At 52.5% G+C, this 21626-nt stretch overlaps 1 protein-coding gene across 1 annotated transcript in view; it reads right to left on the minus strand.

The window, feature by feature from the left end:
* Positions 1-3594: 3594 nt before the first annotated feature.
* CYP20A1 (cytochrome P450 family 20 subfamily A member 1) overlaps positions 3595-21626 on the minus strand; it is a 72989-nt gene continuing 54957 nt past the window's right edge. The window contains exons 9-13 of the mRNA XM_088465839.1: positions 19991-20111; positions 18141-18252; positions 17713-17777; positions 17308-17397; positions 3595-5005 (exon numbers count right to left, since the gene is read on the minus strand). Coding sequence (XP_088321965.1) covers positions 4855-5005; positions 17308-17397; positions 17713-17777; positions 18141-18252; positions 19991-20111 — 539 coding nt within the window. The 3' untranslated portion in view covers positions 3595-4854. The remainder of the gene's footprint in view (positions 5006-17307; positions 17398-17712; positions 17778-18140; positions 18253-19990; positions 20112-21626) is intronic.

The raw sequence follows: 21626 nt of genomic DNA on the forward strand, positions 1-21626 counted from the left end.
TAACTGTGTGTGACCTGTACAGCGATGTTACGGGGAATATAGTACTATATGATTATCGTACGTGCCAGAACGTGGTGTCATACACAGGGGCCCATTTAGTAATGAAGCTAAACACCTGCGGCACATTTCACTTCGTATCGCAGTTATACTAACAGATAGGGCGCTGGGTCTTTCCATGGTAACGCACGTTATAAAGTGACATACAGTAGCAAACAGTTGCCAATTCCTGTATACAGATCTTTAAAGCATGACCAGTCTAATTATTCTCAATATATAAAACTCAATTCACATAAATTCCACTTGCTGCCGATAGCCCCCTGCGCACACCTGCTGCCGACAGCCCCCGCGCACACCTGCTGCCGATAGCCCCCGCGCACACTTGCTGCCGATAGCCCCCGCGTTTACTTATTGTGTCACTATGTAATGCGAGTTACCATGGAATGACCCCCACTGGTATTCATCATTACTTACCTCGCTTGCAAAGGTCTAGCAATAGGGGACGGCACGGCCGGCGATAGGGGACGGCACGGCCGGCGATAGGGGACATATTCCCTTTATTACTCGCTATTGGGGCTATGCCCAGAGAGCGGTATGTACCATGTCAGTACTAGTGCGGAGGTGGTCTTGGCTAGCGCCATATGTCAGTACTAGTGCGGAGGTGGTCGCGGCTAGCGTCATATGTCAGTACTAGTGCGGAGGTGGTCGCTTGCGTCATATGTCAGTACTAGTGCGGAGGTGGTCGCGGCTAGCGCCATATGTCAGGACTAGTGCGGAGGTGGTCGCGGCTAGCGTCATATGTCAGTACTAGTGCGGAGGTGGCCGCGGCTAGCGCCATATGTCAGTACTAGTGCGGAGGTGGTCGCGGCTAGCACCGTCTTACACCACGGCCATGCGGACACACACAGAAAATTAAATCTCTCACAGACACAATAAAAATGACAAAAACATTTATTTAGTGCTTTTCTGAATAATATTTTTCACCATCTTTTCATTTTTTTTTTTTTTCCAGTCAAAAATACATTTTCCCGGCAGTGATGGTCACAATGGGAACGGAGTCAGAAAAGGCGCATATTCCCATTACTCCCGGCTACAGGAAGAGGAGCGCTATTCTCTAATGATGTACAGGGAAACGTCACAGTCACCTATCACACAGATATATAGTATACGGCCCCTGTTAGGATGGCGGACTTATTGCTGGAATGCTCTGCCTGGCGGCGTTCTATACAATAAGCTCTACATGCTCCATTTATTCACTTTGTGATAAACAAGTGACCAGATTACAGATCATTCCCCTGGGCGCACGTCACACTCCTCCATGGCAGTACAGGAACAATGCACTACATTGGGATCTAGAGCCATATAAATACCAAAGCTGTCCCCATACGGTTCCTCGGCGCAGGGTCTGACAATGCAGAACTCTCACCAGCTGGATGAATGCTCGGCAGCAGGGTCTGACAATGCAGAACTCTCACCAGCTGGATGAATTGCTTGGCAGCAGGGTCTGACAATGCAGAACTCTCACCAGCTGGATGAATGCTCGGTGCAGGGTCTGACAATGCAGAACTCTCACCAGCTGGATGAATGCTCGGTGCAGGGTCTGACAATGCAGAACTCTCACCAGCTGGATGAATGCTCTGTGCAGGGTCTGACAATGCAGAACTCTCACCAGCTGGATGAATGCTCGGTGCAGGGTCTGACAATGCAGAACTCTCACCAGCTGGATGAATGCTCGGCGCAGGGTCTGACAATGCAGAACTCTCACCAGCTGGATGAATGCTCGGTGCAGGGTCTGACAATGCAGAACTCTCACCAGCTGGATGAATGCTCGGTGCAGGCTCTGACAATGCAGAACTCTCACCAGCTGGATGAATGCTCGGTGCAGGGTCTGACAATGCAGAACTCTCACCAGCTGGATGAATGCTCGGTGCAGGGTCTGACAATGCAGAACTCTCACCAGCTGGATGAATGCTCGGCGCAGGGTCTGACAATGCAGAACTCTCACCAGCTGGATGAATGCTCGGTGCAGGGTCTGACAATGCAGAACTCTCACCAGCTGGATGAATGCTCGGTGCAGGGTCTGACAATGCAGAACTCTCACCAGCTGGATGAATGCTCGGCGCAGGGTCTGACAATGCAGAACTCTCACCAGCTGGATGAATGCTCGGTGCAGGCTCTGACAATGCAGAACTCTCACCAGCTGGATGAATGCTCGGTGCAGGCTCTGACAATGCAGAACTCTCACCAGCTGGATGAATGCTCGGTGCAGGGTCTGACAATGCAGAACTCTCACCAGCTGGATGAATGCTCGGCGCAGGGTCTGACAATGCAGAACTCTCACCAGCTGGATGAATGCTCGGCGCAGGGTCTGACAATGCAGAACTCTCACCAGCTGGATGAATGCTCGGTGCAGGCTCTGACAATGCAGAACTCTCACCAGCTGGATGAATGCTCGGTGCAGGCTCTGACAATGCAGAACTCTCACCAGCTGGATGAATGCTCGGTGCAGGGTCTGACAATGCAGAACTCTCACCAGCTGGATGAATGCTCGGTGCAGGGTCTGACAATGCAGAACTCTCACCAGCTGGATGAATGCTCGGCGCAGGGTCTTACAATGCAGAACTCTCACCAGCTGGATGAATGCTCGGTGCAGGGTCTGACAATGCAGAACTCTCACCAGCTGGATGAATGCTCGGTGCAGGGTCTGACAATGCAGAACTCTCACCAGCTGGATGAATGCTCTGTGCAGGGTCTGACAATGCAGAACTCTCACCAGCTGGATGAATGCTCGGTGCAGGGTCTGACAATGCAGAACTCTCACCAGCTGGATGAATGCTCGGCGCAGGGTCTGACAATGCAGAACTCTCACCAGCTGGATGAATGCTCGGCGCAGGGTCTGACAATGCAGAACTCTCACCAGCTGGATGAATGCTCGGTGCAGGCTCTGACAATGCAGAACTCTCACCAGCTGGATGAATGCTCGGTGCAGGCTCTGACAATGCAGAACTCTCACCAGCTGGATGAATGCTCGGTGCAGGGTCTGACAATGCAGAACTCTCACCAGCTGGATGAATGCTCGGTGCAGGGTCTGACAATGCAGAACTCTCACCAGCTGGATGAATGCTCGGCGCAGGGTCTTACAATGCAGAACTCTCACCAGCTGGATGAATGCTCGGTGCAGGGTCTGACAATGCAGAACTCTCACCAGCTGGATGAATGCTCGGTGCAGGGTCTGACAATGCAGAACTCTCACCAGCTGGATGAATGCTCTGTGCAGGGTCTGACAATGCAGAACTCTCACCAGCTGGATGAATGCTCGGCGCAGGGTCTGACAATGCAGAACTCTCACCAGCTGGATGAATGCTCTGTGCAGGGTCTTACAATGCAGAACTCTCACCAGCTGGATGAATGCTCGGTGCAGGCTCTGACAATGCAGAACTCTCACCAGCTGGATGAATGCTCGGCGCAGGGTCTGACAATGCAGAACTCTCACCAGCTGGATGAATGCTCTGTGCAGGGTCTGACAATGCAGAACTCTCACCAGCTGGATGAATGCTCGGTGCAGGGTCTGACAATGCAGAACTCTCACCAGCTGGATGAATGCTCGGTGCAGGGTCTGACAATGCAGAACTCTCACCAGCTGGATGAATGCTCGGTGCAGGCTCTGACAATGCAGAACTCTCACCAGCTGGATGAATGCTCGGTGCAGGGTCTGACAATGCAGAACTCTCACCAGCTGGAACGAAAGCAGGTAATCATAGATCTATAATCCTTCATAAATGGTTTTGCTACAAACTTCAATAGACAACAGGGAATCTGGCGAGCGAGGAACGAGGTCCCCGCAGGATTGGGGCGGCTGCAGGTATACTCAGATGTCTCATATTTGGGAAAGTTTCTCTTATAGATAAAGCAACTTGTATTTTAGGTATTTTTGTAGCAATTCAAAAAAGAGAGCGATGCACTGATAGAAATTAGGGGATATATGTATAAAAATAGTTTTCGTGGGATCTCCGCAAAAGGTAAGTATCCCCCCTGCATGTAACAAAAAGGGGCTCATAGCAGATATCTCCGGCTTCTGCAGTGGTTTCTATGGGGGCCGCCAAATGGTCAGATTTACCAAGCTTGGCCACAGAAGCGACCGCCACCTATGCGCTAATCTAATGCAATTCTTTTCGGAGATGGATCCGGGGACCATTCTCCATCAGCCCCCAGGCGACGGGTACTCATGGACAAAAAGGCGCCTTGGAATTCAACAACAGAATTTAGAGCTTATATTACTACAAGTGATGTTTCCACTGTACAAAGAGAAAGAGTCATATTACATAGAAAGTAACCTGTAAATAAATGGGTACAAGTATACATTAGTGTATTATTATACTCTGCAATTACTGAACATGAGAAATAAAACCTGATTATTGATGAATATATTTAATGCTGACACTAACACTGCATTATTTAGCATCGGCTAGAACGTAGACAATCTTATAGGCACCTCTAAATTATAGCTGGTAAAACCCTTATGGAGAAGACTGTAGGGTGCTCCTGCCTATACATTATTAGTACATACATCGCTGCTGTATAGATAACACTGTACCAGTGGGAACAGCCCAGATCGCAGAGTTCAAACCAGAGCCAGCTACAATGAGACGATCGGGGTCCCCTCCTGGGTGTCAGAGGTTAGTGAGTGAGATTAGAAATCGGCAGTGACAGCTTTACCCAATATTACACGAACGCACAAGTTGGCGATTTGTGCATTCAAGTGAGACACGGCTAGACGCCAGAAGTGACAGAGGAGGCACTGACGTCCTGGGATTCTCGCCGTCTCCAGGGGCGCAGGACTGGTGACTGGCAGCTGCTTCAGCTCCTCTTTGACACAGTGACCCAGGCCTCCTCTTTTGGAGAAGTTACCAGCTCATACTTGCTCTCCATAACCTGACCTTTCACCGGCAGTAAATGCAGCTTCCTCACCAGGACACAGAGAAGGACCATTGCCACCATGTAGGCGAACCTAGAGGCAGAAGTATAAAGACAAATTGGATTTACTGCAGAGAAATAACACTACCTTTGTTATAGCGATTCCATAGTCACTTTAGGGTAATGATTGTTATTACTTGTCAAACACAAATGCGATAACAAGAGATATGGTAAGAACTTAGCTTTGTTATCTCTGTTTCTACGAAGTCCATAGGGTCCACAGGGTTGACCTTGGGGTATAGCTGGATCTGGATCCATGGGCACCACGCAGTTAAAGCTTTGCTGCTCCCAGGATGCACTTGGGTCCGTCCTCCTCTATACCCCGCCCCCAGGCACCTCAGTTGGTAAGCAGCTAAGGCCGGAGGAGGAGACTAAACAGAGAGAAGGAAGACTGGAACACACAAGAAACCATACTCACAGAAATGGGAGACGGAAAACCGGTGACCAGCCACACAGCCCATTTGAAGCCAGGTGCGTCAGGGCGGGCGCCCTGTGGACCCTATGGACTTCATAGAAACAGAGATAACAAAGGTAAGTTCTTACCATATCTCTTGTTTTCTACTTCAGGGTCCATAGGGGGTCCACAGGGTTGACCTTGGGGATGTCCCAAAGCAGTTCACCTAAGGGGGGGGACGTTCCTGTGCTGAAAGGAGTACCCGGCGCCCAAAGGATGCATCCTGAGAGGCGAAGGTGTCAAACGCATAGAACCTCAAAAACGTTTGAATTGAAGACCAAGTGGCCGCATTACACAGCTGAACAGCGGAGGCGCCACGTCTAGCAGCCCAAGAGGGACCCACAGAACGAGTGGAATGAGCCTTAACAGAGGCTGGCACAGGTAAACCCTCCTGTGCATAAGCCTCACAAATAACCGAACGAAGCCAACGGGCTAACGTTTGCTTGTTGGCAGGCCAACCCCTCTTGTGAAAACCGAAGAGAACAAACAAAGAATCCGACTTCCTAACCGAAGCCGTCCGGTCCACATAGATTCTAAGTGCCCGGACTACATCTAAGGAAGCCTCACCAGCTGAAAGATCAGGTGACTGAAAAGCTGGCACAACAAGTTCCTGATTAATGTGGAACTTCGAGACCACTTTGGGCAAAAACTCAGGACGAGTGCGGAGCACCGCTCTGTCCTGATGAAAAATCAGAAAAGGGGGGCGACAGGAAAGCGCCCCCAACTCTGACACCCTCCTGGCAGAAGCAATTGCTAGGAGAAAAACGGTCTTGAACGTCAGCCACTTGAGGTCCACCACCTCAAGAGGCTCAAAAGGATGACCCTGCAAGACCCGTAGCACCACCGCCAAGTCCCAAGGAGCCACAGGAGGCACGAAGGGAGGCTGTATCCTGAGAACACCCTGGAAAAAGGTGTGAACATCCGGTAGTGTAGCAATCCGTCGCTGAAACCACACGGACAAAGCAGACACATGAACTTTCAGAGAGGCCAGGCGTAAGCCGAGGTCCAAACCTGATTGAAGGAACTCCAAGATTCTGGAAACCCGGAACACCTGAGGATCATAGTTTCTGGATTCACACCACTGAAAGTAAGTGCGCCACACCCTGTGGTAAATCCGTGCGGAGGCAGGCTTGCGTGCCCTAAGCATGGTACCAATGGCTGAACTGGAGAAACCCCTAGACCTCAAGACGGCTGTCTCAAGAGCCACGCCGTCAAAGACAGCCGACCCAGATCCGGGTAAAGGCAGGGCCCCTGAGACAACAGGTCCCGACGCTGAGGAAGAAGGTACGGAGCGTCGATGGAGAGACACCTCAGATCGGAGTACCAAGGACGTCTGGGCCACGCCGGAGCAACCAGCACGAGCGTGCCGCCGTCCTGCTTGAATTTCCGCAGAACCCAAGGAAGTAAGGATATCGGAGGAAACAGATACGCCAGGTGAAACGTCCATTTCACCGACAGCGTGTCTACCAGACTGGCGCCTGCGTCTCTTGTCCTTGACCCGTAAACGGGCAAGTTGTGATTGTGACGGGAGGCCATCAAGTCCAGCTCCGGCAGCCCCCACCTGTCCACGAGTAGCTGAAACACCTCTGGGTGAAGCGACCATTCCCCGGGATGCACGTCGTGACGGCTGAGGAAGTCCGCCTCCCAATTGAAGACTCCGGGAATGAAGACTGCCGAGATCGCTGGAATGTGACACTCCGCCCAAGCAAGGATGCGAGACACCTCCGACATTGCTGCCCGAGTTGAAGTTCCTCCTTGGTGGTTGATATACGCCACCGTGGTGGCGTTGTCGGACTGCACATGAACCGCCCGTTCGTTAAGAGCGGGACCGGACGACTGCAGGGCCCGATAAACCGCCCGCAGTTCCAGAATGTTGATGGGAAGAAGAGCTTCTTCCGCAGACCAACGACCCTGAAGTGACAACGAGCCGGTCACTGCACCCCAACCCCGAAGACTGGCATCCGTCGTGAGCAGGACCCAGTCCGGGATCCAAAAGGGCCGCCCCTCGACCAGATGAGCTGTCTGAAGCCACCAAGCCAAAGACTGCCGAACCTCCGGGGACAACACCAGCAACTGAGAGCGGATCCGGTGAGGTAACCCGTTTCATTCCGATACAATCAGCCCCTGCAGAGGCCGGGAATAAAACTGGGCAAATTCCACCATGTCGAATGTTGACACCATGGAGCCCAAAACCCTCATAGCCAAATGGACCGACAGGCGGCAACTGCTCAGGCAACTGTGTATCCTCAGCTGCAGGGAGGAGACCTTCTCCGGGGTCAGGAAGATCCTTTGCTGACGAGAATCCAGCAGGGCTCCCAAATGAACCATCCGTTGTGATGGAATCAGGGAGGACTTTTTCCAATTTATCAGCCACCCGTGCGCTTGCAGGCAAGCGACCGTCAAGTGGAGATGATGAAGCAGTACCTCCGGGGAACTCGCCAGCAACAGGAGGTCGTTCAGATACGATAGTAGCCGTACATTCTGGTTCCGAAGATGTGCGGCCATGACCGCCATAATCTTCGTGAACACCCTCGGTGCCGTGGAGAGACCAAAGGGTAGCGCCCGGAACTGGTAATGGTGTTGAAGGATAGCGAACCTCAGATACCGCTGGTGTGAAGGTGCTATCGGAACATGGAGGTAGGCGTCCTGGATATCCAGGGACACCATGTAATCCCCCGGTTCCATCGCCAGAATGATGGAACGTAACGTTTCCATCCTGAACTTGGGAACTCTGAGGAATTTGTTCAGAGACTTCAAGTTGAGGATAGGGCGATGAGAACCATTGGGTTTCCGCACCAGAAACAGAGAAGAATAGAACCCCGTCCCTCGTTGTAATTGAGGAACGGGAACAATGACCCCTGCTGTCAGCAAGGACTCTATAGCTTCCTGAATCTGTAAAGACTTGGTCGTATCCTGAGAAGGACTCGTGCAGAAAAACTGGTGGGGCGGTCTGTGCCGAAAAGACAGGGCGTACCCCTGGGAGACCACTTCTCGAACCCAGGCATCCGTGGTGGTATTGTGCCAGCACTGGGCAAATAGAAGAAGTCGGCCTCCCACTCTGGGGTCCCCCAGAGGGAGGCCCGTCCCATCAGGCAGAAGGTTTATCTTCCTGCTTGGAAGAAGGGCGCCTGGCACTCCAGGGCTGCTTCTTGGGCTTAGAAGCGGCCTTGGTCGTCGACTGCCTCGGGAAGGACTGACCCTTTGCCTTGCCCTGAACCCGAAAGGACCGAAAAGCAGAGCTCCGTACCTTGGTAGGAGCAGAAGCCGAAGGGAGGAAGGCTGATTTAGACTTAGCCAGAGTGTCCACAATTTTGTCCAAGTCTGGACCAAAAAGCAACTCCCCATTAAAAGGTAAGGCCTCCAGTCCCTTTTTAGAGTCAGCGTCAGCTCTCCAAGACCTCAGCCACAAGGACCGACGCGCCGACACAGCTGCAGCCGACACCCGAGAGGTTAGCAGGCTTGCGTCTAACGATGCTTCCCCAATGTAGGAAGCCGCATCCCTCATTTGACCTATCAACGCTCTCTGGATCTCCGGAGCATCTTCCGGAAAGGTATCCTCCAAAGCATTGGCCCAGCTCTCGATGGCCTTAGCCACCCAAGAGATGGCCATGGACGGACGGGCCACCGCCCCCGAGAGAGAGTAGATAGACTTCAAACAAGTCTCCACCTTCCTGTCCGTGGGATCCTTCAGGGAGGAGATCGACGGCAAAGGCAGCGTAGCGCTTTTAATTAAGCGGGTAACGTGGGATTCCACCGCTGGAGGAGTTTCCCACTTCCTGCAATGAGCCTCCGGAAACGGATAGTTCGAAGCCAACCGCTTCTGCGGTTGGTACCTCTTGCTGGGCAACTGCCAGGCCCCTGCCATATGATCCGTCAATTGATCGGACAGGGGAAAAACAGTCGAAGCTACCTTGGCCTTTTTAAAATTTGGGTATTTTGACCTGGGGGCGGGCACATCCTCCTCAATGTGAAGGATGGCCCGCACCGCCCTAACCAATGCCGGCACATTAATGGAAGACTTAGCCTCTATCTCCTGGGCCCCGGCATCCGAGTCATAGTCTTCATGGATCTCCCCGTCATCCGAAGACACGTCCATGTCCGTGAACTGAGCCGCCAGTGAAGCCGGAACGGAACGCTTGGACGCCCGTGGGGGCAAATCACTGTGCAACATATGTTGAAAAGCCGATGACGAAGCCGCCAGACTCTGAACAGAGCTGGAGAGGACGTCCACCCAAGGCGGGGGTACTGCCTGAGGATACCCCTGAAAAGGTACCATCGACTGCTGCGGCACCGTGGGGGATTGCACGTATACCGGCAAACCCGCATAAGGACCCACAGTCTGAGACCCGGGAGGAGACTGCACCAGACGAGTCACACCCGGGGAACGGGGCATGGTAGGTTGGGGCAACGCCCTAGATGGGGCCGCAGTCGGGACCGCAAGTCGGTCCGCGATTGACGCCAGCACTTGCGTAAACATTGCCCACGGAGGATCCTGCGCCACCGGGGGTTTAGAGGGTCCAGGTACCAACTGGCACCGCCCACACAGACCGTCCTGAGACAATCTGCCCCGTCAACCCCTGCCGAACAGCGTCGGCAGTAAAACAACACAGGAGCCTCGGAGCGCTCATTCCCCTCATCAGACATGACACTAACTTTTTTGCAAAAAAAGTGTCTCACCGAAACGAGGTAAGGCGTATAACACCCACGCACTACCAAGTAGGCAACACAAACAGCCCACAATATGGTACTGAGGAGCACACCGCAGTATGTGACGGACCTCACAAATACGTAGATCTATATAAAAGTGACGTTACACAGAAAGAACACCCCTCCCCCACGCACCTGCGGGCCGTAGGAGAAGGAAAGGGATAGGTATAAGCTGACAGTAAGTAGAAATAAGCACAGACAGCAGCACTAGTAATAGTCACATACCATGCAGAGAAGTTATACTCACTGCACCTTCCGCTACAATCAACCTCCCAGATTCAGTGTCTGGGAGGGCTATAGTGCTGCATACACCGTCCTGATCAGGGGAGAGGTACGCAGGGGGACTGGTCCACTGGAAGCCTGCCTGGGAGCTCTGCGATGCTGCCTGAGGAAGATGGCCGCCGGAGAGCTCTGAGGAGGAGTGGCCAGGAAATAACAGCCCAGCGACGCCAGCACACATGAGAGAAGGCGCGCTGGGCTGAGGGGAGGAGCGCTGAAGCAGGGAAGGCTGCCTCCCCTGCTAGTACTAAACCCCCGGGGAAGCCGGTTCCCCGCCGGTACTTACACCCCGGGGGTCAGCGGACACGCGGGGTATTCCTGAAGAGGGGGAGCCCGCCGCCGCTACTAGCGCCGCCGGTCTGTCCCCAGAGACCGGCTGCATGAAGACTGCATTATCCCCGCGTGCAGCGCTGACAGCGCTGCACGCGGCTTACCTGGCCCCTTCAGTCCGGCAGCAGTCCTTGGGTGGTCCCGGAGCCACGCTAGTACTGACTCAGGGGTCCCGCTGCGATCCCCGGATCAGTACCGGCGTCGCAGCGCCAGCGGGGCTGTTGGAGCGGCAGCGTAGACGTCCAGATGGACAGTCTGATGCTGCCGCTCTGAAGACAATAAAAATAAAATAAAATCATCTTTTTTTAAAAAAAAAAATAAAGAGTAAAGCTTAGGGGCTGCTTATGCAGCCCCACTGCGCAGGGTGACCCGACTCCGGCCAGGCACCAACTAAAACTGAGGTGCCTGTGGCCGGGGGCGGGGTATACAGGAGGACGGACCTAAGTGCATCCTGGGAGCAGCAAAGCTTTAACTGCATGGTGCCCATGGATCCAGATCCAGCTATACCCCAAGGTCAACCCTGTGGACCCCTATGGACCCTGAAGTAGAAATAGGAGGTAAATTAGCAAAAGGGGAATTGGTGTTAAAAAATAAATAAAGCTATTGCCATAAAATAAGACATGAAGCAACGACCGACGGAACAGTCCCCGCAATGCTCATCGGAGCTCCTTACCGCTGTTTATTGTATGAGGGGATATTTTCCTAGGGGGGTGTTTTGGGGTATTAGTGGTTTGAACTATTATCTAAGGAAACATTCATTTTATATTAGTCCCTCTAATACTTGTGTTGTGTGTTCCCAATTCTACCGACATTTCCAGCGGTGCCCAGTAACGGTGTGGAAATAGGACCTGGACTTTAAGCCAAGCGTCTAGAACAGGTAACTATTTAGCTACTGGAGATTTGGCAGGATCACCGTCATCGCTGTATGTTTGGGGTCATATGGTTGATAGCGCCGGTCTCACGCCGTCTTCTATTGCAATCTGGGAAATTTCGCTACCTCAGCGACTAAACTCTGATGCAGTAACTCAGCAATATAGTTACAGGGGCAGATGGCGGTGAGCGGGGGCAGCTCAAAATGAAGAGATCCTCAAGATCCTCCAAATGGCACTACAGGAACCAGCACACCCTCCAAATTGCAGGTCCCACACATACCTGTCAGAACAGTAATATAAGATGGTGGCTGCGCAGATTCCTGTACTGTACAGGTTCCTGTAGTGCCATATGGAGGTTCTTGGGGTACCCCCAGGTGAGTTGGCTCTTCACTTCCACTTCCATTAATATATCTATGTGCTATTATCATGTGGCATAGCAGTGTGCAATTATACGACCCAAAGTGGGTGCTATTATCATGTGGCATAGCAGTGTGCAATTATACGACCCAAAGTGGGTGTTATTATCAGCGGAGCGTTAGGGACACCGGTACAGAGACGCCGTGATGCAGCCTGGTGCTTATTACATGCAACAAATATCTCTGGTTTTAATTATCATGTAGTTTTCACATCTTATTACTGGTCCTTTGCAGTGAGCTGGGGGAAAATTATAATTTTTTTTCTTGTTTAAGTAATTGTGCTACCGACATGGTACGAAACCGCGCAAGTCGTGCTGGTGAGGGACATGCACCAATAGTGACAATACACCTGGGCACGCCTCCGGTCTGAGGCCCTTTTTTATCCCGGCCTCCAGGCCGCTCGCTAAACTGTGGGTGACCCCACACAGCTTTAGCGGACGGCCTTGCGATGGTCGCGATTATCGCGCCCATCAGGCTTGCGACGAGACCCTTGTGGTAGGGTCTGGTCCACCGCAAGCCCCAGTGAACTTCCTGCTCTAATAAAGCAGGAAGTTCACTACTGACATCACGTGTGATGTCAGTAGGGCCGCCCACAAACGGCAGGCGTTCCTTCGGGAACACCTGCGTTTGTGCAGCCACCCCCCCGACCCGCCTACCAAACGGGGCGAGCTGACGATCAATATCGACAGCCGCCCCGTCTTGTAGCGAGCCTGCTTGCAAGCACTATGCGCTCGCGAGCGGGTCTGAATCAGGCCCTGAATACTAATGGGAGCCTGACAGAGGACATCACTAAAAATGTTATTTATAATACAGTAATAGACATTACACATGCTCAGGAGATGGTGTTAGTACATTGGCTAACGTGCTGGTAATGGTACATACGGGTCACACTGACACCAGCGCACAAGGATCCCGGTGTACACACAGGAGGATTTCTATCTATATGTAAACGGCCTGTACATCCGAGCAGACACCACTTCTGCAGGTCGTCTTTATAAATCCCAGCGCAAAACAAACAGGCGAATAAGCAGAAGGGCGGTCGGCCATATCCTGTGGTAATTTTATGAGTTGCTGCAGTTTTTTGTATTATTTATGTTTTTATTTGAGCAGTTACTTTATTCATACGCTGCCGACGCACCAGCCCGGAAAGCAGAATGAGCCGTTATTATCGGCGGCTGCGGAACCTCTACATTATCTCAGAAATGCGTCAGGCGGGGAATTCCGGCCAGTTCTGAGATCGCGCAGAAGACGGGGAACTGCTTCCGACAACTGAGCTGCGGGTGCACAACACACACAATGTATACCTATATCACAGAACCGCGCAGTTACCCACTGTGATTACTGTAACCCCGGTATCCCGTGTGTAATGTGCAGGAACCTTCAGTCTTTTCACTAACTATTGCCCTAAGCGTGTTTGGTGGGGGAACACACAAACTCCACATAAACCTCCTGACCCCAGTCCAATGCTAACCACTGTTCTACACTATACACCATGATGCGTGCAGACCTGGGGGTGTCACCTGACTGACAGCAGCCATGGAATCGGGAGGTGCGCTTCCAAATACGCTGACAATGACTCGCAGCAGGCGCCACTCATTGAAAGACAGCATTTGTTGGTTAGAACATAGTGGTTAATAAAACTGCCTCACAGCACTGAGGTCTTGTGTTCAATTCCCTCCAAGGCCCTATCAGTATGGACAAATAGTAGAGAGTATGGACCGGGCGCTACACGTGCTGGGATACTTGCAGCTCAGGCAGCGCCACTGTCAGGCAGAATGGCGCTACTACCCAGGTAACGCAGCAGGCGCAGCTATGACACAGGACACTACAGTGCTGCGTTACTCGGGTAGTAGTGTCATTCTGCCCCAGCTGCTGGTGTTATAGGAGCTTCACATTGTGTTATTAGTGATCATCATAGCACCCTGCACCTGTCACACCCCGCCTTTCCTGCCTGGGTGTCTCTCTGTGCTCTGGTGCTTCTAGCACACTCAGCTGATGCAAAAAACTGCTGCTGAGATACAGACCAGAGTGTGCTAGAAGCACCAGAGCAAATAGCGACACCGCAGGCAGGAGACAGGAACTGCACGGGGTGTGATAGGTGCAGGGTGCTAGACTATGAAGCTCATATGTAGTAATCATTCTATCAAGTATCCCAGCAAGAGAAGCGCCCGGACCATACTCTCTACTATTCGTCTATCAAGTATCCCAGCAAGAGAAGCGCCCGGACCATACTCTCTACTATTCGTCTATCAAGTATCCCAGCAAGAGAAGCGCCCGGACCATACTCTCTACTATTCGTCTATCAAGTATCCCAGCAAGAGAAGCGCCCGGACCATACTCTCTACTATTTGTCTATCAAGTATCCCAGCAAGAGAAGCGCCCGGGCCATACTCTCTACTATTCGTCTATCAAGTATCCCAGCAAGAGAAGCGCCCGGACCATACTCTCTACTATTCGTCTATCAAGTATCCCAGCAAGAGAAGCGCCCGGACCATACTCTCTACTATTCGTCTATCAAGTATCCCAGCAAGAGAAGCGCCCGGACCATACTCTCTACTATTCGTCTAATAAGAAGGTGACGGTGACCACCTGGGTTTGGAGCTGCAACCATAAGCCTTGCAGTAATCCTATCTGTATGGAGTTTGTATCTTCTCCCTGTGTTTGCATGGGTTTCCTCCAAGAATCGAATAATATAGCGCAGGGACTGATGTGAATGACTAAATATTCCCCATAAAGCGCTGCGGAATAGGTGTGCGCTATATAAATAACTGATAATACATAAAATAAATGGCCCAGGCGGTTTCTGTAATACCAGCTGCATCATTAGTCTGGGGGGACATCATTAACATCAGCTGGAGAACTTCCAGGAACGTTGGCAGATTACAGAGAAACCTGTAGTTATGGCCGAGCACATAATGATAAACCAGCAGAAGATCTATGTGCCCAGCAGGACGCTCTATCAGGAGAGCAATGATCCATCACTGAGCCAGCGAGGGGTCCGTCTGTATAACACTAATATATCACTATGTATATAGCCGCTGCCTGCCACAGAACACAACATTTCTGCCTGTTCATATCAAACTCACTGAGACAGAAACTTGCAACAAAACAGAGTCTCGGAGGTGGGGGAAGGGGGTTCCCAGCTGTGGACACCCCGCATACTGAGGCATGTTGAGGTATGAGGTAGCCATAGAGACGATGGAAAGAAATGTCACCCCTGCCGCAGAATCAGTGACCTCTTACTAGAAGCCTTAACAACTAGACCATGAACAAGCAAAATCCAGTTATACCAATGTCACCAGTGCAATGCTGCCCGCATCAGACACACCCGGGGGCATTGTACGCAATCTGAGGGGTGGCATGGACACACACAAATCTACCGGCTATCTTCTATAGGACAATAATTCCCATCTCTCCCTAGTGAGGAACGCACCTCGTGCAGAGGACCTGAGGCTGGATGATAATAGCCCAGCGCACACATCGTGCAGAGGACCTGAGGCTGGATGATAATAGCCCAGAGCACCACTCGTGCACAGGACCTGAGGCTGGATGATAATAGCCCAGCACACCCCTCGTGCAGAGGACCTGAGGCTGGATGATAATAGCCCAGAGCACCACTCGTGCAGAGGACCTGAGACTGGATGATAATAGCCCAGCGCACCCATCGTGCACAGGACCTGAGGCTGGATGATAATAGCCCAGCGCACCCCTCGTGCACAGGACCTGAGGCTGGATGATAATAGCCCAGCGCACCCATCGTGCAGAGGACCTGAGGCTGGATGATAATAGCCCAGCGCACCCATCGTGCAGAGGACCTGAGGCTGGATGATTATAGCCCAGAGCACCCCTCGTGCACAGGACCTGAGGCTGGATGATAATAGCCCAGCGCACCCCTCGTGCACAGGACCTGAGGCTGGATGATAATAGCCCAGCGCACCCCTCGTGCAGAGGACCTGAGGCTGGATGATTATAGCCCAGCGCACCCCTCGTGCAGAGGACCTGAGGCTGGATGATAATAGCTCAGCGCACCCCTCGTGCAGAGGACCTGAGGCTGGATGATTATAGCCCAGCGCACCCCTCGTGCAGAGGACCTGAGGCTGGATGATTATAGCCCAGAGCACCCCTCGTGCAGAGGACCTGAGGCTGGATGATTATAGCCCAGAGCACCCCTCGTGCAGAGGACCTGAGGCTGGATGATAATAGCCCAGAGCACCCCTCGTGCAGAGGACCTGAGGCTGGATGATTATAGCCCAGAGCACCCCTCGTGCAGAGGACCTGAGGCTGGATGATAATAGCCCAGAGCACCCCTCGTGCAGAGGACCTGAGGCTGGATGATTATAGCCCAAAGCACCCCTCGTGCAGAGGACCTGAGGCTGGATGATTATAGCCCAAAGCACCCCTCGTGCAGAGGACCTGAGGCTGGATGATTATAGCCCAAAGCACCCCTCGTGCAGAGGACCTGAGGCTGGATGATAATAGCCCAGCGCACCCCTCGTGCAAAGGACCTGAGGCTGGATGATAATAGCCCAAAGCACCCCTCGTGCAGAGGACCTGAGGCTGGATGATTACAGCTCAGAGCACCCCTCGTGCAGAGGACCTGAGGCTGGATGATAATAGCCCAGCGCACCCCTCGTGCAGAGGACCTGAGGCTGGATGATTATAGCCCAGAGCACCCATCGTGCAGAGGACCTGAGGCTGGATGATTACAGCTCAGAGCACCCATCGTGCAGAGGACCTGAGGCTGGATGATTATAGCCCAGAGCACCCATCGTGCAGAGGACCTGAGGCTGGATGATTACAGCTCAGAGCACCCATCGTGCAGAGGACCTGAGGCTGGATGATTATAGCCCAGAGCACCCATCGTTTTAAAATAAAAATCTGGGAATAAGTTTAAGCATTTTATAAAACATTTTATTTTTGCCTACAGCGTTCCCCCTGAGGGAATCATGGAACAACAGTTACAGTAGGGATAATGAAAGATGATGATTTCCTCATTCTGTCACAGAGACGTCACAGTACATAGAGTTTGTCCTCACTGACTAATAGCAACTAAGCCGTGTATCTAATTGTATTGTATATATGTGCAGAGGGGAATATGTACGACTTGTCGGCTTGTTAAACGCGGCGCTGCTGATCATGTTTTCGCCCGACATGTAGAAAGGCAATGCTCTTACTGGTCACGTCTTGTGAATAAAACAGGTATCAGAAGCGCCGGGTCTTACAAGCTGCCACCGTGTATATGAGCTCCCAGGAGCATTACCTGTGTATTACACCTCACCTGAGCTCAGGACACTCCTGGCTGCCCGAGAAACCCAACAACGTCAGGTTCTGCTTCGCTGATTCCTCCTCAAATCTGTCCGGACTGAATCTGAACGAGACACAAAACATTGATTCACTATTCAGATGTGACGCGCCCAGATAGCGCACAAGAAACTGAAAACCACAAACGGTATAAGAAATGATACATACACATACATGGGACGGGACTGGGGGAGGGGTGTTAATCATAAATGGGGGTAAAAGTAATAAATAAAAGGTATAACCATAATGTGATTGTAATGAGCACAAAAAAAAGTAAATGACAAAATGATCACTAATGATACTAGTCCCATGTTCATATATATGGGCAGCTGAAATGCGTGTATGCACAGCTAAACCTAGGGGGCGCTGGTGTAACACGTACCTGTAGGCAGACGGCCAGGCTGCGCTATCCTGGAGTACAACACCGAGAGCGTACAGCACCAGCGTCTGTAATGAAGGACACGTTACTGCCTCATATTCTCACTCATTAGGGCTGAGGATACATTCGGCAAACTGTAACCTATGGAAACACTCTCACCGTCCTGTAACCACTAAGCCAGACGGCAGATACAGTAACAGAACCATTGCTTGTATCTCATTATCTGCATATAACATACAGCAGCCCCGATATCTTCATGTGTCAGGGAGTCCCGGCTAATGTGAGTTATTACAGGAGAAGTGTGACATGGTGCGGATATATTACATTACTAATAATAATGGTGTGAGCCCTACTGTGGATTATAGCGTCATTAGTGACATATTGACCTGTAATACAGGATAAGCTCTGTTTGGGGGCACTGGGCACAGTACCTCTTTAGGAATGACGTGTTGGTCTATTCTCCCCTCCAGCTCCTGCAGACGGGCAGAGATTGGGGTGAGCCTGGCTGTCCTCACCGTCTCGCACAGTATCTGACGGCAGTAGCTGTAATAGAAGAGGACGCACAAGGCGGGATCACACTTCTCTACCGCTCATATACATAACCTACATAATACTGCACCTACCACAGGGGGGGGACCTATAATACTGCACCTACCACAGGGGGGGGACCTATAATACTGCACCTACCACAGGGGGGGGACCTATAATACTGCACCTACCACAGGGGGGGGACCTATAATACTGCACCTACCACAGGGGGGGACCTATAATACTGCACCTACCACAGGGGGGGACCTATAATACTGCACCTACCACAGGGGGGGACCTATAATACTGCCCCTACCACAGGGGGGGACGACCTATAATACTGCACCTACCACAGGGGGGGACGACCTATAATACTGCACCTACCACAGGGGGGGACGACCTATAATACTGCACCTACCACAGGGGGGGACGACCTATAATACTGCACCTACCACAGGGGGGGACGACCTATAATACTGCACCTACCACAGGGGGGGACGACCTATAATACTGCACCTACCACAGGGGGGGACGACCTATAATACTGCACCTACCACAGGGGGGGACCTATAATACTGCACCTACCACAGGGGGGGGGGACCTATAATACTGCACCTACCACAGGGGGAGGGGGGACCTATAATACTGCACATACCACAGGGGGGGACATATAATACTGCACATACCACAGGGGGTGACCTATAATACTGCACATACCACAGGGGGTGACCTATAATACTGCACATACCACAGGGGGTGACCTATAATACTGCACATACCACAGGGGGTGACCTATAATACTGCACATACCACAGGGGGTGACCTATAATACTGCACATACCACAGGGGGTGACCTATAATACTGCACATACCACAGGGGGGGGACCTATAATACTGCACATACCACAGGGGGGGGGGGGGGAACCTATAATACTGCACCTACCACGGGGGGGGGGGGAACCTATAATACTGCACCTACCACAGGGGGGGGCCTATAATACTGCACCTACCACAGGGGGGGGAGGGGTGGCTATAATACTGCACCTACCACAGGGGGGGAGGGGGGGCTATAATACTGCACCTACCACAGGGGGGGAGGGGGGGCTATAATACTGCACCTACCACAGGGGGGGAGCCTATAATACTGCTCCTACCACAGGGGGGAGGCCTTTAACACTGCAACTACCACAGGGGGGGAGGGGGGGGCCTATAATACTGCACCTACCACAGGGGGGGGAGGGGGCGACCTATAATACTGCACCTACCACAAAGGGGGGGGGGGAAACCTATAATACTGCACCTACCACAGGGGGGGAGGCCTATAATACTGCACCTACCACAGGTGGGGAGGGGGGGGGGGCCTATAATACTGCAGCTACCACAGGGGGGGGAAGGGGGCGACCTATAATACTGCACCTACCACAAGGGGGGGGGGGAACCTATAATACTGCACCTACCACAAGGGGGGGGGGGGGAACCTATAATACTGCACCTACCACAGGGGGGGAGGAGGCAACCTATAATACTGCACCTACCAGAAGGGGGGGGACCTATAATACTGCACCTACCAGAAGGGGGGGGGGGATCTATAATACTGCATCTGCCACAGGGGTGGGGGCGGACAACGGGGATGTATTCTGTGTATTCTACCCATACTACTATATTATATAATGTCATGAAATAATTTCCTTCAAAAGGTTAATAGAGATACATTACATAGTGTATTTAGTATTTCAGCACAGATAGAACCAACCTGAGCTCTTCCAACTTCTCCAATGTGATTGGTCCTTTGCCGAGGACCGTGGTCACTTCCTTGTGGAATCTCTCCTGTACACCTTCAGCAGTTGTTAGGAAATAGATCGCCCACGTGCACACTGAGAGAGAGAGAGAGAGAGAGAGAGAGAAAGCGTCAGTGAGCGATGGCCCGGGACCTCTGTGGGACTGCGCTCGGTGCCTTGGTGATTTGGGGCTGTGGTCTGATCATGCTGAGGGCAAGTTAACGTACGGAAGTTACGTGATTCTCAGAAATGTAAGCGGCTGAATCACGAACTGATCCGTTTCTAACTTGCATACATGTGGGAAATGCGCAATTCACTGCTCAGACAATATGGTTACGGATTGATAGATCCGCAGTAAAAAGATAGACGATGTCTAGATAGACACCGGATGTTAGACAGGCAATAGGTCAACAGGGACAATAGGTTGACACACGAAAGGTAGACATGTAAGGTCAACAGTTACAAATGGTCGACAGGGTCAAATGGTCGACATGATTTTTTTTTTTTAACCCTACTCTTCACCCTAACCCTCCCCTTGGTGCCTAACCCAAACCCTCCCTCCTGGTGCCTAACCCTTCCTCCTGGTGCCTAACCCTAACCCCTCCCTCCTGGTGCCTAACCCTAACCCCTCCCTCCTGGTGCCTAACCCTAACCCTCCCCTCCTGGTGCCTAATCCTAACCCCTCCCTCCTAGTGCCTAACCCTAACCCTCCACCCTAGTGCCTAACCCTAACCCTTCCTCCTGGTGCCTAACCCTCCCTCCTGGTGCCTAACCCTAACCCTCCCCCTCCTGGTGCCTAACCCTAACACCTTCCTCCTGGGGCCTAACCCTAACCCCTTCCTCCTGGTGCCTAACCCTCCCCCTAGTGCCTAACCCTCCCTCCTGGTGCCAAACCCTAAACCTCCCTCCTGGTGCCTAACCCTAAACCTCCCTCCTGGTGCCTAACCCTAACCCTCCCTTCTAGTCCCTAATCCTAACTCTCCTGGTGCCTAACCCTCCCTTCTAGTCCCTAATCCTAACCCTCCTGGTGCCTAACCCTCCCCTCCTGGTGCCTAACCCTCCCTCCTGGTGCCTAACCCTCCCTCCTGGTGCCTAATCCTAACCCTCCCTCCTGGTGCCTGACCCAAACCCTCCCTCCTGGTGCCTGACCCAAACCCTCCCTCCTGGTGCCTGACCCAAACCCTCCCTCCTGGTGCCTGACCCAAACCCTCCCTCCTGGTGCCTGACCCAAACCCTCCCTCCTGGTGCCTGACCCAAACCCTCCCTCCTGGTGCCTCACCCAAACCTTCCCTCCTGGTGCCTGATCCAAACCCTCCCTCCTGGTGCCTGACCCTCCCTTCTAGTCCCTGATCCTAACCCTCCTGGTGCCTAATCCTAACCCTCCTGGTGCCTAACCCTAACCCTCCCTCCTGGTGCCTGACCCAAACCCTCCCTCCTGGTGCCTGACCCAAACCCTCCCTCCTGGTGCCTGACCCAAACCCTCCCTCCTGGTGCCTGACCCAAACCCTCCCTCCTGGTGCCTGACCCAAACCCTCCCTCCTGGTGCCTGACCCAAACCCTCCCTCCTGGTGCCTGACCCAAACCCTCCCTCCTGGTGCCTGACCCAAACCC

Source organism: Taudactylus pleione, unplaced genomic scaffold (assembly GCF_031769625.1).
Source record: "Taudactylus pleione unplaced genomic scaffold, aTauple2 ptg002175l, whole genome shotgun sequence".
NCBI classification, from domain to species: Eukaryota; Metazoa; Chordata; class Amphibia; order Anura; family Myobatrachidae; genus Taudactylus; species Taudactylus pleione.